This window comes from Paralichthys olivaceus, chromosome 6, assembly GCF_024713975.1.
Source record: "Paralichthys olivaceus isolate ysfri-2021 chromosome 6, ASM2471397v2, whole genome shotgun sequence".
Lineage (NCBI taxonomy): Eukaryota > Metazoa > Chordata > Actinopteri > Pleuronectiformes > Paralichthyidae > Paralichthys > Paralichthys olivaceus.
This window is the reverse complement of record NC_091098.1, coordinates 16,499,700-16,513,070: the sequence shown is the minus strand read 5'-3', so window position 1 is coordinate 16,513,070 and position 13,371 is coordinate 16,499,700. Positions and strand designations below refer to the sequence as shown.

Genomic DNA, 13,371 nt, shown 5'->3' with positions numbered 1-13,371 from the left:
CACGGTTTGGTACATTGATCCATCACAGGGTATCTCTGCTCCCTGCAGCGCTCCTGATCTCTTGCTGACTCACTCGGTGCGGCCAGCTTAGGGGTTTTCCACAGCAATGAGAGAAGTTGCAACACAATTGGGCCTTTATCCCTGACCTGCACTGAGCTCCACAGCCGCACACAGCTCGTACACTGGCTCTTATATTCTTGTCTTGACTCACACACAGGCCTGAATGAACAATATATGCTACTCCTCACTAAGGAGTGTCTGCTGATCCACAGCCGTTGCTGTATTATATGCTGGGTGTAAACATAAGCTCCTGTAGGTGTATGAGAGGATGGATGTTGGAGCACATGTGCCTCAGGCTCACAGAGCTTCTCATTAGTCCTGTCCACTGTGTGTGTCTGAGTGTGTGTATTTTCCAGAGGCTATAACAGCAAGGTTACGCCACAACTGGAAACAGATGAGCTTAGCAATTAATGGTCTGAAACTAAAATAAACTGCAGCTGTTTTGCTCTAACAGACGTGATACACTCCGCTGTATAGAACTAAAGCAGTCAACAAAAAATACAGACTCAAGTAAAATATCAGCTCTTTGGGATAACTGCAAAGATTTATTTATCTTCTTGTTTTTTTACATGTAATACTGTGCATGGTTTTTGCAAATATATAGAATACAATGTGCAACAAATATGAGCTAGAATCTTCATGTTCAACTTTAGAAAAACATGTAGAATCTGTTTAGTCTCTATCAAAACCTTTCAAAGCCAAAGTGTTTCCATTGAAAGTAAGACTGAAGAAACAAAGTGGCTCCTACTTCGGCAGAAATTACTGCGGGAATATGGCCAAAAGATAGAACACATGTTTGAGACGTCAAGGCACAGGTGTACACAGTGTCCCGGCTCCTCGGTTTCTGTCCAGATACCGCCGTCTTTTTCCTTTCCTAATGCGGCGATCGCCACATTGACCTCAAGCAACTGGGTCGCAACAGAAAAAAACACATCCATGCTGACAGTATTTCGGATTCCTATGCTTGGTTTGAGTGTGAGTAAGCTCTTTGGAATACAAGAAGAGTATCTGCAACTCTTGTTCCATAAATCCATATTCACTGATGGTCACTATGTATGTCCCATCATGCCTTGCACCACAGAATCACACCGATGGATCTGGCATCTTCCACCCTTCTCCGCTCGGACTGGTCCACACCCAGGAGAACAGAAAGGCTGGACAAAGAGAAGCAGATTTTTGAAATATTAATGTTGTTAAAATATGGGCTGATGACATCCTACAAAGTGCATTTGTTGTGAGTTATATCACGCTGTTACCATGGCCACCGAGTTAATTTGGGCACTTGACTACTGCAGCTCTCTTAAGGAAGCATCGCTGTGGATTCCTGGACGGTGAGCTCATAGTTCAGACTTACACGCGCCGTTCATGAACATTTGAGATTTCACTGACCAGTTTCAACAAATAACACTGTTGTCATGTGATGCCACTGACGTCATCCCGAATATTGAAAAGCTAAAAACAAATATATGAGGCAGTCTTATCAGTTCAGAATCATATATCTACATGCCAGTTACATACGTAGATGTAGCCTTTAGTAGTGTGTGTGAGTGTGTGTGAGTGTGTGTGTGTGTGTGTGTGTGTGTGTGCTGTTTAAAAATACTTGGCTGCCTGGTGAGGGAGAGGCCGGCAGATGTTATTTTGGAGGCTCACATTGCATCGTAATTATGTCCTCAAGTTAGAGGGAGTTTGCGTCTTAAGAACACTGTGGTGCATTTATGGCAAATGACCATAGTACTGGGAACACTGACATGACTTTGACCCAACAGTCGAACATGTAAACACTCAAGTGCCGTCTGAAAATAACCTTTAGCATTGAAACCTGAGCTCTCTGGGTCATGTGCCACCCTGGAGACTGGATGTTTTCACTCCATCCAATCACCGCTCTGGCTTGGTTCAGCGTTTAGCACCCCTCCAACCACAAAGTGGGCAGATTACCACTGCTGCACTCTGGGGTTCTGATGTCTTGGTTGAGACTTGAAAAAAAGGTGTTGAGGAGTGATGTGTGTCATGTGCTTAACTGTCAGGGAGTTGGTACTGAGATATCCCAGCAGGGGGAGTGTGATACACTGCCTTGTGGAACTGTTGGGGTTCTCTATCATTGAGTAAAGTCTCAGTCTAACGTGTCTTCATAAATAGATGTGTTTACCTCACAGCTCCTCGTCCTCCCCGGTGCTGCCCAGGTGAGCCGTGGACAGGTGTCGGTTCCTGCCGGTCTGCACCGCCTCTAGGTTCTTGTGGCGCACCAGTGCCAGCGCGATCTCCGCGTTCCACGCCGTGCCGTCCTGCGGACACCGAAAGTCGATCTCCTTCCCTGTGGCCATGACCACGGTGAAGTACACCAGCCCGCGCTTGTACTCCACGCAGTCCACCGTGACCATGCGCTCGAAGCGGAGCTCCTTGGCTTTCGAGTCCGGAGCGTCGTCGCTGCCGCCCTTGCAGCTGTGCAGGCGCAGTCCGTCCTCGGTGAGCACGCAGCGCTTCTTCTTCCACAGCTGGAGGAGCCCGCTGCTGCGCTTCTCCAGCTGCCCGTCCCTCATCACTTTGGCCGGGAGAGACATGGCCACGCCGGGGAGCCAAGTCTCAGAGGGTCAGCAGTGGTGCGCGTCAGGATGAATCAGTTAAACATACATCCCTCATATGATCAGTGATGTGTGTCCCTCAGGGAGAAAGAACAACATGGATGTGGCTGTGGAAATGGCAGCAGCAGCCTGCTCTCATGTAGTCTGTGTGAATAATCCAATCCGAGCCAATGACAGGGAACCGTGGAGCCTGGCAGGCTGGTCCGCCTGGATATGTTTGAACATGCCCGGCTCCTCTGGCGACCTTCTCCCCCTCTACTGGAGCTCACTACCGCCCCCTCCCGGTGACGGCACGGCGAGATCCGGGCTGACACTCCCCTGTGTGTGTGTCTGAGTGTGTGTGTGTGTGTGTGTGTGTGTGTGTGTGTCAGAGTCATTTAATAAATTATATAGACAGTGGGAATTTAAAGCAGAAATACAGGTCTTCTGCCAAAATGTCTTCACAAATATAATACAAGAACAAATACACACACACGCACACACACTTCAGAGCACATTACATTACCTTACATTTTGTTTACTTACTTAACACTAACCTTAACCTAAATCCCAAAACAGGTCTTCATCCTAAAATTCACATAGGGACTTGATTTTGACCACCTAACCACAATTCCCTTCTTGCCCCTCACCCTATACAGGCCTCAGAAATGAAGTTATGCACCATCAAAACAGTTCTTTGCTCTCTAATGTTCCTGAGAAGGTCAGTGTTGACTGGAAAAAGATCTTAAAATCTATGAGCTAAAATAAATAATTGGGTTGGATTGTTTGTGTCAAGTTGTATTCTGCTGTTTCTTTCTCAGAGCTGGGACGTGAGTGGGAGGCTGGTAGTGGATAGTGAAGTCAGATGTTATTGTGTTTGAGTGTGTGAGGGAGAAACAAAGTGCAGGGAAGAAATATTTTTGTTGGGCCAGGCAGAAGCTCGATGACTAATCAGTTAGTTCTTACTGTTATGTGTGGAAACAATTTAATTTGTTCAGTCAATGAGGACAGAAATCCTATATATATATATATATATATATATACAGACCTATACACCCTGAAATAATGGTGGACATGTCTGAAACTAATTGGAAGAAAGGTTAAAGTCAAATTAAGGGGAGAAACTGGTTACTTCTTAGTAACTCACTTCCAAACACTCTGGAATTTGCCACACTGTGCGAATGGAAATCTAAATGATGGCATTTAAAGTCTCTTTGAAGTCACCCTTGAATGTGAAGAATAGCATCCTCACACATCACAATTCACATCTGCTCTAATGTGGAAGATGAGCTCAGTGGGTGGAGTGAAACTGCAAGGTACTGGACGCACCTATGATGTGATGTGTCACAGTGATGTGAGGCATGGAAACAATGAGCATGTGCCATTTCTTCAAACTTCATCACACAACCCTCACCTGCCAAAGTAATTTACCCCACTGCTCCTCACATACACACAGGAACACATTTCATAATTTTTATAAATTGTCTGTGAAAGAAATTTAATTTGCAGAGAGGAAAACAGTCCCACAATAAGAAGATACCATTCACTTGCAGAAAGTACAAATCACCAATTCAATTTCAACAGATATGAAACTCAGAATTAAATGTGGTGTCAACAGCACAAATGATCATTATCTTTAAATGTGACTCCAGTGGTGTTACATTTTCTTCTGTAGGTTTATAATGCAGCCTTTAAATAAATCATGTGTTAGTCAGGTGCATGTAGACTGGCAGTAGTCTGCTCCCTGCAGGAAGAAGGCAGTAGTATAGTTCTCTGGAAATCAGTCAGGCTGGAGGAGATCCCAGTGGCCTCTACTTAGTGAGCGTCAATGCCCCGGCGCCTGCTCCGTACCCATATCCCTTGGGACCAAATTCTTTGCCATAGCACCCTGGAGGACATAGAGGTATCATGAAATAATAAGAATAAAAAACTAAAGACTTTACGCTTTAATATCTTTATAAAAATCAGTTATTGTCTTGCAAATTTTTCAGCATATTATGATGAAATTAGTTTTGGTTTGCTGGAAACACAACAACAACAACACCAGGTCTAGATTAAATACTGACGCACTTTGATTAAAATCAAAGTAAAGTAAAGAAAAGAAAAGGGCCCCAAAGGACATATCTGAAAGCAGGACACCCCCCAATCTAAATACATACAACAACAATCACTAATCACTGACTGAGTGTTAACATGTGATGAAGACGAAAAATCTAATTTTGTGTGCAGTTAGATACAAAGTCACAAGTTGATGCAAATTCGAACAAACTGAGGCAAAGATGTGACCACAGGAAAACACAACCCACACATATGGTCTGTGCATTTGCATCCTTGTTTGTGTGCAGGAGGATTGACTCATTTGATCCATTGTCAATATGTAAATATTGATTGGTGGAGCTTTATATAGTTTAACTGACTAATATCAACAAAGCTAAAGAGAGACCCCTGGTGGCTACCAGGCCCTCTGGCAGCTGCTTAGCTTATCCATGCTCCAGGTTCAGCTCTACTAGTCCAGGTCTGACTAGTTTTACTGATAAAGCACATTTCATACACAGATGTGGATTCAAGCTTCTGTACCAGGACATAAGAAAAACAACCCTGAGACAGAATTTAAAGAAATCAATTTAAATCAGAAAGCAGGGATCAAAACAATTAACAAGCAAACTAATAGAGATCATAAAGTGTGAAAAAAGTGAGAGGGATACAAATATGTACAGAAATGAAAAGACAAATCTGAATAATATTATGGATACAAATACAGTAGATAGAAATGTGTAAAATAAGAAAATATATTGTAAAATGGTTAAGTGAAAGGCTTCTGTGAATAAAAACTTTCTTTTCAATCTGGTTTTAGAGATGGTAAATACTTAAACTCATCTTCTCCTTCTCTCTAAACTGGCCCCACACTTGTGTTCTTAGTTTTTGATTGCTAGACTTAAGGGGATCTATTTTATTCACCTAAGATCATGATCTGCAGTGAATGGCACACATCCAAATCTACGTTTACTAATTCAACGAGCGAAAAAAAAAAAGCTTTCCAACTTCTTGAATTTTGTCACTTTAAATGTCATGGTTGTGTTTTGGGGCGTAAACCAACCAAACAAGTGCCATCTCACCTTGGCGGATTGATATGAAAGTACTGTGGGGTGGGGTGGGGTTGCCACGCGGTGACGCTTCTGTGCGCAGGTGACGTTTCCACTTTACGCACCTGCAGGGCTGCAGCTGATTGGCTGTCAACGATCCTCCACAACATGGCCGCCGGAGTTTGACTGCAGGAGTCGAGTGTAAAGTCTTGAAAGAGTCGTGAGTTGTAAAGATACTAAAAAGCCCAAAGAGGGTCTGTGAATGATCTGCAGATGTCAGGGTGTGGGGGGGTTCTGCAGTGAGGGAAGTATGGAAGATTGGACTGAGATGAAATCACGTTGTAATAGGAAAGCAAAAGGGAAAAGAGTTCTGAGTCAAGATAGTGGTCCCGGTGACAGCAATGGAAATGGACGAAGATGGTTTGAAGATAAGAATTAAGGTATCCCGTCATGTACAGGGTAACAGCGGACAGATTGAAGGCAGAGGTTCTTAGTGTGGGCGTCTTCTGATTACATGTGAAAGTGGGGAGCAGAGAGATAAGGGTCTAAAGCTAAAGGGCTAAGAAGGAAGTCAGCACAGGGAAATAATTGGAGAATAGACCCACCATACAGGGAGTGATATATGGAGTTACTATTGATGAGGACTTGTAAAAGTTTAAGGATAATGTCAGAGGAGGGAAGATATCAAAGCAGAGACATTAAAAAACTGGAGACAGGATAGTTTGTCTGTGATGCTTGAGTTCAAAGATGAGACTCTTCCCAAGTCGATGTCAATAAGATAAATGAGTGAGATTAAACGTTCCCCCGCCTGGGAGATGTTATTAATGTCAGAAATATGGTCTCATTGCAGCTTATTGCAATGGGAAGCAGACATGTGGGAGATGTGGAGGTGAGCATGAATAAGGCAAGTGTGGTCCGGGAGCAAATGTTCAAATTGTGGTTGAGCACAGTGTTGCCTACAAAGAATGTGAAGCGAGGAGAAAACTTGACAAACAGTTGCAGAGGGAAGGAAGACAACAGGCATTGTATGTTATGTATAGTGTGTATGTAAAGTTTTCTATGACTCCATTGTTTGGAGAACTGAGACATGGGGTATAGGAAAAGGAGGGAGGAGTCAGTTCTTACAAAGATGACAATAGGACATTTTTTATTAATGAAATACTAATCTGAAAGCCATTAGAGTAATCATTCTAGACCAAAGGGTGGTGGTCATGCACTGATTTAATCTGCTACTGCCGTATAAAGACAAAGAGGAAGAGGAAGAAGAATGTTACAACTGCAACTTGCACAATCACAAGACTGGACCGGTGAGTAGAAGTGACTGAAATGAAGGGTCAGTACAAAGCATGGATGTGTGAGGTTGAAACAAAACCTACTGCAAGATGATGTGTGTGTACGTGTGTGTGTGTACGTGTGTCTGTGTGTATGTGTGTGTGTGTATGTGTGTCTAAATTGCAGAAGCACAGCCTGTTTGACACCAACAGTCAGGCCACAGTCGAAATCACTGACATCACACTTAACTCATGTTTGATGTCAACATGATCTGAAGCTCCTGACCTTCATCCACATGATTTTATACACAGCACTTCTGCTCCATGATTGTTGTGCTCGTGTTCATAATGAAGTGCTCTCTGGCTGTACACTTTTAAACTCTATACTGCCGAAGCCATTTACATTTTACATTTACATTTACATTTAGTCATTTAGCAGACGCTTTTGTCCAAAGCGACGTACAAGGGAGAGAACAATCAAGCTGAGAGCATTAAAAACCTGGTGTAACAATAAAATACTGCTTATAAAACGACATAGAAAGAATAAAAAAGGCCCTCATGAGATACAAGTCACCATCACATACAACATGTCTTTAGAGCTGCCGATACTAATTCTGAATGCAACTGATTATTTTCTTTGACTGATCCAAACCTATCAACCTATCCCAGGATGCATTGAGCTTCAGTGATAAACCATTCTTCCAAGAGGTAATGGCGCCGACAAGCAATGAAATGTTTGATGTTTGCGTATCACGCTTAAAAAACCAAGGGGCGTGAAAACCTTTTTCTCATTTCCAACTTCAGCTCTGTTGTTAGGCAGAAGCTAAAAGAGTGCAACATGTTGGTGACGCCAATAACGGAAATCCTCTTTAGACCAGACAAGCTTAAAAGATGACAAATGGCTCCTTGAAATATTCCTAGTAATCATCATTAGGGTTATCCCTGTCTTGCTCTTAGTCTAAAAGCCTGCTGCGAAAGGATTTATTGTCTAACCAGCAATGTGATGTCCTTAATTTATGTATCAAGGTGAAACTGTTCACCAAAGTAGGCCTGGTATAAAATCTCATTCATTCACCGGTACATTTGCAGAAGGGTGAAAAACACTATAAAATGGTAAGTATTCAAAAAGAATCTTCATGAAAACTTTGAGGAAGGATTGTAAAAAACTGTGGACCTGTATTTAGTTATCCTTGACTGGAGTGCCATCTCATAAGGGTTTGATAATAACACCTTATATAGAAATCAATCTTTCTCTTTTTCTATCTGTCTCTCTCTATCTCTCTATATATCACTATAGAATATTTTTTACTCCCTCATATCCACATCAGTCCCTAGCAGCCCTTATCCTTTGGGCTCAAAAAATTCCCTTTCGTTGCCTCTTCATCTACAGTGTTATATTTATATATCAACAGTGCATTTCAGCTACTTGTTTTGGAAGACATATTTTATTACAGTTTAGAAGATTTGTATGGAACCACAGTTGCAGACTTTGCTCTTGTGTTGGTTGTGGCAGCCAGACATTAAACAGTCGGATGTGAATTAAACAGTCTGGTGCTTTTTCAGCACCAGACACTGTCTCTGTGACAATACCAAGTCTTGTTTGTGAGGTGAAGACGGTGATGTTTTACCTTTGCAGTAGATTTCTCCATCCTTGTCAGTTAACGTGGTCGACTCGAGGCTCTTTCCACACAAGGCGCAGCTGAAACAGCCAAGCTTATGCCACGACTGTTAATAAATAGAACATCTATTTCAAAAGGGGCAAGTTTTTGCGTGTGTGCATGTGTATGTGTTGCTTCTTACACTCCCAGCTGCAATCACTTTCTCATTGGCATAGACGGACTTGCCGCAGCGAGCGCACTTGTCTGCCCCTCCAAACCTCGGAGCCGGCTTGGATGGGTTTGGGTTGTTGGTAGAGCGAGGAGGAGCTGGTCTGATGGAGAATGAAATCAAAAATGTGGGTGACCACCCTTAATAATACAGAGTTACTGTGTGTGTGTGCGCGTGTGCTACTCACTCTTCCTGAGTTACACTTAACGCAAACGCTCCCCCATCCATGCTGAGGACCCCTGACCCCCCACCATAACCGTAGCCTTTTGGCCCAAACTTCCTGCCATGGCACGACTTGCAGTAGATTTCATCATCATGAGAAGCAACAGTTGTGCTGTCCAAGCATTTACGACAACTGCCTACACACACACACACACACACACACACACACACACACACACACACACACACACACACACACACACACAGAGACAGACAGACAGACAGACATCGTTACACATTGTTACACATCCATATATTTTGAATTAGCATATTTCTGCAGATGTTTTTGAGCACATTTGTGATTTTAAGTAGTATAGCATGTGAGAGTCAAATTCTATTATATTGCGTTCTACACTCATGTATACATGTTCCTCTAAGAATATATGAAGTTTGATAGTTTCCACATTGACAATCACAGCAAGCATCAAAGAGTTTTCTCACAGCATACGAAGCAGGACTTGTGGAATCTCCCCCCTTCACTGCGCACCTCCTCTGCGAAGTAAACCGTCCTTTTACAGCGGTCGCACTTGTCCCCTCCTCCGTATGACATCTTAAGTAATGTAATGAGTAATGTCTGCAACATAAATACAGAAGCACACACAATGATAAGTCAGATGTATGGAAAACATTTCAATTCAGTATTTTGTTCAGAGGCTGTTTATGTAGATGAGCACCTGAACTAAGAAGAGTTATTACACCAGGGTGGTTATGTTTTCATCAGCATTTGATTATTATTTTTTTTAGCAGGATTATGAAAAAAGTCTTAAATTTTGGGGCAGATTCAGTATTGATTTTTTTCACTTTAACATTGTGCAGTAGAATATTTTTCAAAACTTTCTCTGAGGTTTATGAGTGAAAAGTCTAGTAATCTTCATAAGGGGACTGTTTAGCTATTTCATCTATGTTCAACAAGTAGAACCGATCTGATTTAGATGGTGACAAAAGTGAAAATCGAAAAAGAGGCTGCAGCTAAAATGATGCTAAAAAAGCACTTTGAGTGGTCAACAAGACTAGAAAAGTGCAATATAAATGCAGCCCATTTACCATTTCAAAGTATTTGTACATTCACCTTTACAGACTGGGTCTCTTGGTTTACTCAGCAGGAAACAACAGCTGCAGCTCTACCTGGTTCAGCTTTTTCTGTGGTCAGAAGGCGGAGCTGAGCTTTCAATTCAGATAAAGTGTTAAGGCCATTTCCTAACTCTCTTGGACAGTTCCTGTTTTTTATGATTTTCTTCTTGCGAGTTGGAGCATACAATTCGATCAGTGACTCAACCAAATCGCCTGTCTGACTTCTAAAGTAAATAAAACAACCGGAAATCTAACACAAAACCTCTCTGCTGCTGCCACCAGACTGCTGCTTGATGTGAATATGAGCTCATGCTTTGATATGAGCTCAGGGTGAAGTCACGAGTGGAGCGGTTTGTGTCTGGCTGATGCTGCTGCTGCACTGTGCCTTTGTCTCTGACTGTTTCTGGGTGTTATTCAAAGGCCAGACAGAGGCAACCAGAAATGCAGAATCCTCCAGATTATTTTCCTGGAATGGTGGGTGAATTTAATCCCAGGTGATTCATTCATTATAAACATAGGTGTGAAACTGTACAAAAAGAGCCATCTATTGTATCATGTATTGACTTATTTTGCGCCAGGCCAGAGATAATTCCTATCAACAGACGCCGATGGGCATTTTCAAAATACTGAATCTACAGACTGACAGCTTGTGTATTCTACAGTCCTAAAAACCAGACTGATTGCTGAGGATAAACGCTGAATGTCTGGATTGAACTTTAAGGTGGTAATCGAGTCATGATTTAAAGTTTTTGTTATTTTACAACAATGTTGGAGGCAAGACATTCGAATGAGGTGCAGATGAAGAAGGTAGAAGCTTGTTTAACATGAATATAACGTTTAATCTCAGGAAAAAACTGATAACCCGTCATCTCACTCTCACTGACATGACCACATAGGCAAATGCATATAAAGATGGTATGTAGAGAGCAGTGTGCTCACTTAACGGACTGATCTAAAAAGTTTTTGAGAAAGAGGAGGTTTACGATTGGCTTTTCACATAATCATATCTCTATTCTTGAGGATGTGTTCTGGACCATGTTCATGGTGGCTCTGCAAGTTTAGGCATGTGGAGATACAGACAACTTGTGCAGGAATGCTCAAATAAAACAGGGAAGGTAAGGAGTACAACCTTAGTATAAATCTGAAAAGTCTGCTCATGAAGTTTATGCAACATTTGAATGATCTTTTTCAGTTTCTACACTTTGTCGCCTAAACCAGAGAGCATAAAGATCTTAATGTATTGTATTAGCTTTTGCAAAATTAGTGTGATACCTCTTTAAACAGGACACATCATAGTTCTTCAAACAAAGATGTATCCACTGGCCTGACTTGCACCATAGATAAATGTTTTTCACATCATGCATCGCCAGAAAGGTTAGAAAAGCAAACGAAAAACAGGAAATAATAATTGACATGACTTACGTGCTGCTCTGTCACTCAGTGATGATGGACAGGTTCGATTCCGTGAGCCGAGCAGTGTTAACGCAGCACCAGGGTGTGTTCAGGAAACAGCTTGTCAGAAGTTGGGGGAGGAGTTGCACTGTAGTCGGTAAGAGTGAAGGTGTCCAATAGTATGACTTTGTCCTTGTTATTCAAAAAGACTGTGCTGTGTACCTTTCCTTGTTGTTCGAGACGTTTTGAAAGGGTGGAGCTTCTGTTCTTGTTGCTCTACAAAATAGTGGGTGTTTTTTGGGTGTGTGTGCGTTTGAGAGTGCGTGTGAAACTTGCACTCAATTAATACCTTAGACCTACTAAGACTTGGAGCTAGAAAAAGTGAATAAGACAAATCATATAAAGAAAAATATAAAATAACACAGCCATATGTACACAGTAACCTTTTCTCCTTGGTAGCAGACTGAATTTAACATGGAAGTATGCATAAGAGCTGATGTTAGAGATGCAAGAAAGATTTACACTATGATGTAATTCTATAGACTCTGTTCAAGACCTGGTATTAACATCCATCCTGAGTGATCTGAACACGTGGATGGCTCTGTGCACAGGTGTGAACGCACCCAAGATGGACTGAGCACACATTAGCGATCTGATCAATCGCAGCAGATTAGTAGGTTTTCTTGGACGCTTCTCATATGAAAGACCTTCTCAGCTGATGTCCTCTGACCTGCTACAGGTTCATAATGGACTGAAAGTGCTTGTACTCTTTTCATTTCTCTATAGTCAGACTGGTTAAAAACAGCATTAGTTTGTGTTTGTGAACAGAAATGATATTTATGTAAATTTGATCCGCTCACAAGTCACAGGAGACACAGCTAAAATGCATTCTTGGATCTGTCACGACAGAAGTTAATATTAGGTTTGAAAAGCAACAGTTGGGTGACTTTGTTTTGAAGCAACCTGTCAAACCTGAAATTACCTGGTGATGATTAATACCTGCATCGTGCCACATCCAAACCTGGTATAAGGACTGTTACTAGGGAACTGTGAGGGACTAGATTAGTAATATACTGCAGATCAGATAAATGTTGTACAAAGTATTTATCTTGATCTTTAATGATCATCAGATTATTACCTCTGCCTATGAGGTTATGTTTTCATCACTGTTTGTTTGCTAGTTTGCAGTGTTTTGTTACAACTACTCAACAGATTTCCATAGAAAAAGCTACATTCAATGGCGGCACGCACAGAGACAGCGGCTCGGAACTCCCAGCCATTCAGCAGTTTATCTGTTTTTTTTTCTGTGTTTCCATCATACTCCATGTGTACATATGTACACAATATATGCACATATGTATATCTTTGTTTTGCTTTTTCGTTCTCTAATTTATATGCCTACAATTTTATTGCTGATTGCTGGGAGTCAATTTCATTGTATCCTGTACAATGACAAATAAAGCCTCCTACTCTTACTTACTATGGAATTGGTGTGTGGAATCAGCTCTCTTCAGTAAAGAGGATACAGTGTCAAAGTAATTCCAGCCTGTTGACTTTAAATGAACTTTAAGAGCCACTTGCATTTGCTTAATGTATGAGAAGGCGTTAATACATATTGACTCTGGAGCTGCTTTAGAATACAGAGAAACATCTGTGATAACATATATCTGCTGCCATCATGTGGTTATTATGGGTACATGGGTGTCTTTCTAGTATGATTTGCTTTCAAGGACTTCCAGTACTAATATTGAATTTTGGTATAAGTATGACTTTTAATCAAATATCAGCATTATTAATATAAAATACAATTGAAATAAATTCATTTCAGAAAAAAATCATTTTTTTAGAATGTTTCAAAACATTTACTGAAGACCATTGGGTTTGAGT

General features: G+C 41.5%; 2 protein-coding genes across 5 annotated transcripts; both read right to left on the bottom strand.

Annotated features, from left to right (window-relative positions):
• Positions 1-585: 585 nt before the first annotated feature.
• Positions 586-3,082, bottom strand: phlda3 (pleckstrin homology-like domain, family A, member 3). The gene is made up of 2 exons (XM_020096071.2): positions 2,207-3,082; positions 586-1,214 (listed from the first exon to the last, which is right to left on the bottom strand). The coding sequence occupies exon 1, from the start codon at positions 2,616-2,618 to the stop codon at positions 2,208-2,210; it is 411 nt and encodes a 136-aa protein (XP_019951630.1). The 5' UTR covers positions 2,619-3,082; the 3' UTR covers positions 586-1,214; position 2,207.
• Positions 3,083-4,089: 1,007 nt separating this feature from the next.
• LOC109635130 (cysteine and glycine-rich protein 2-like) lies at positions 4,090-12,475 on the bottom strand. 4 transcript variants are annotated; one of them, XM_069526040.1, is made up of 7 exons: positions 11,515-11,695; positions 10,091-10,161; positions 9,463-9,595; positions 8,987-9,158; positions 8,773-8,902; positions 8,601-8,700; positions 4,090-4,506 (listed from the first exon to the last, which is right to left on the bottom strand). In XM_069526040.1, the coding sequence occupies exons 3-7, from the start codon at positions 9,569-9,571 to the stop codon at positions 4,430-4,432; spliced, it is 588 nt and encodes a 195-aa protein (XP_069382141.1). In that variant the 5' UTR covers positions 9,572-9,595; positions 10,091-10,161; positions 11,515-11,695; the 3' UTR covers positions 4,090-4,429. The 4 variants fall into 4 exon arrangements, with proteins under 4 accessions (XP_069382141.1, XP_069382142.1, XP_019951629.1 ...); XM_069526041.1 differs by having other exon boundaries at positions 8,601-8,697; positions 11,515-11,683; XM_020096070.2 differs by lacking the exon at positions 10,091-10,161 and having other exon boundaries at positions 8,601-8,697; positions 11,515-12,475.
• Between the last annotated feature and the right edge of the window lie 896 nt (positions 12,476-13,371).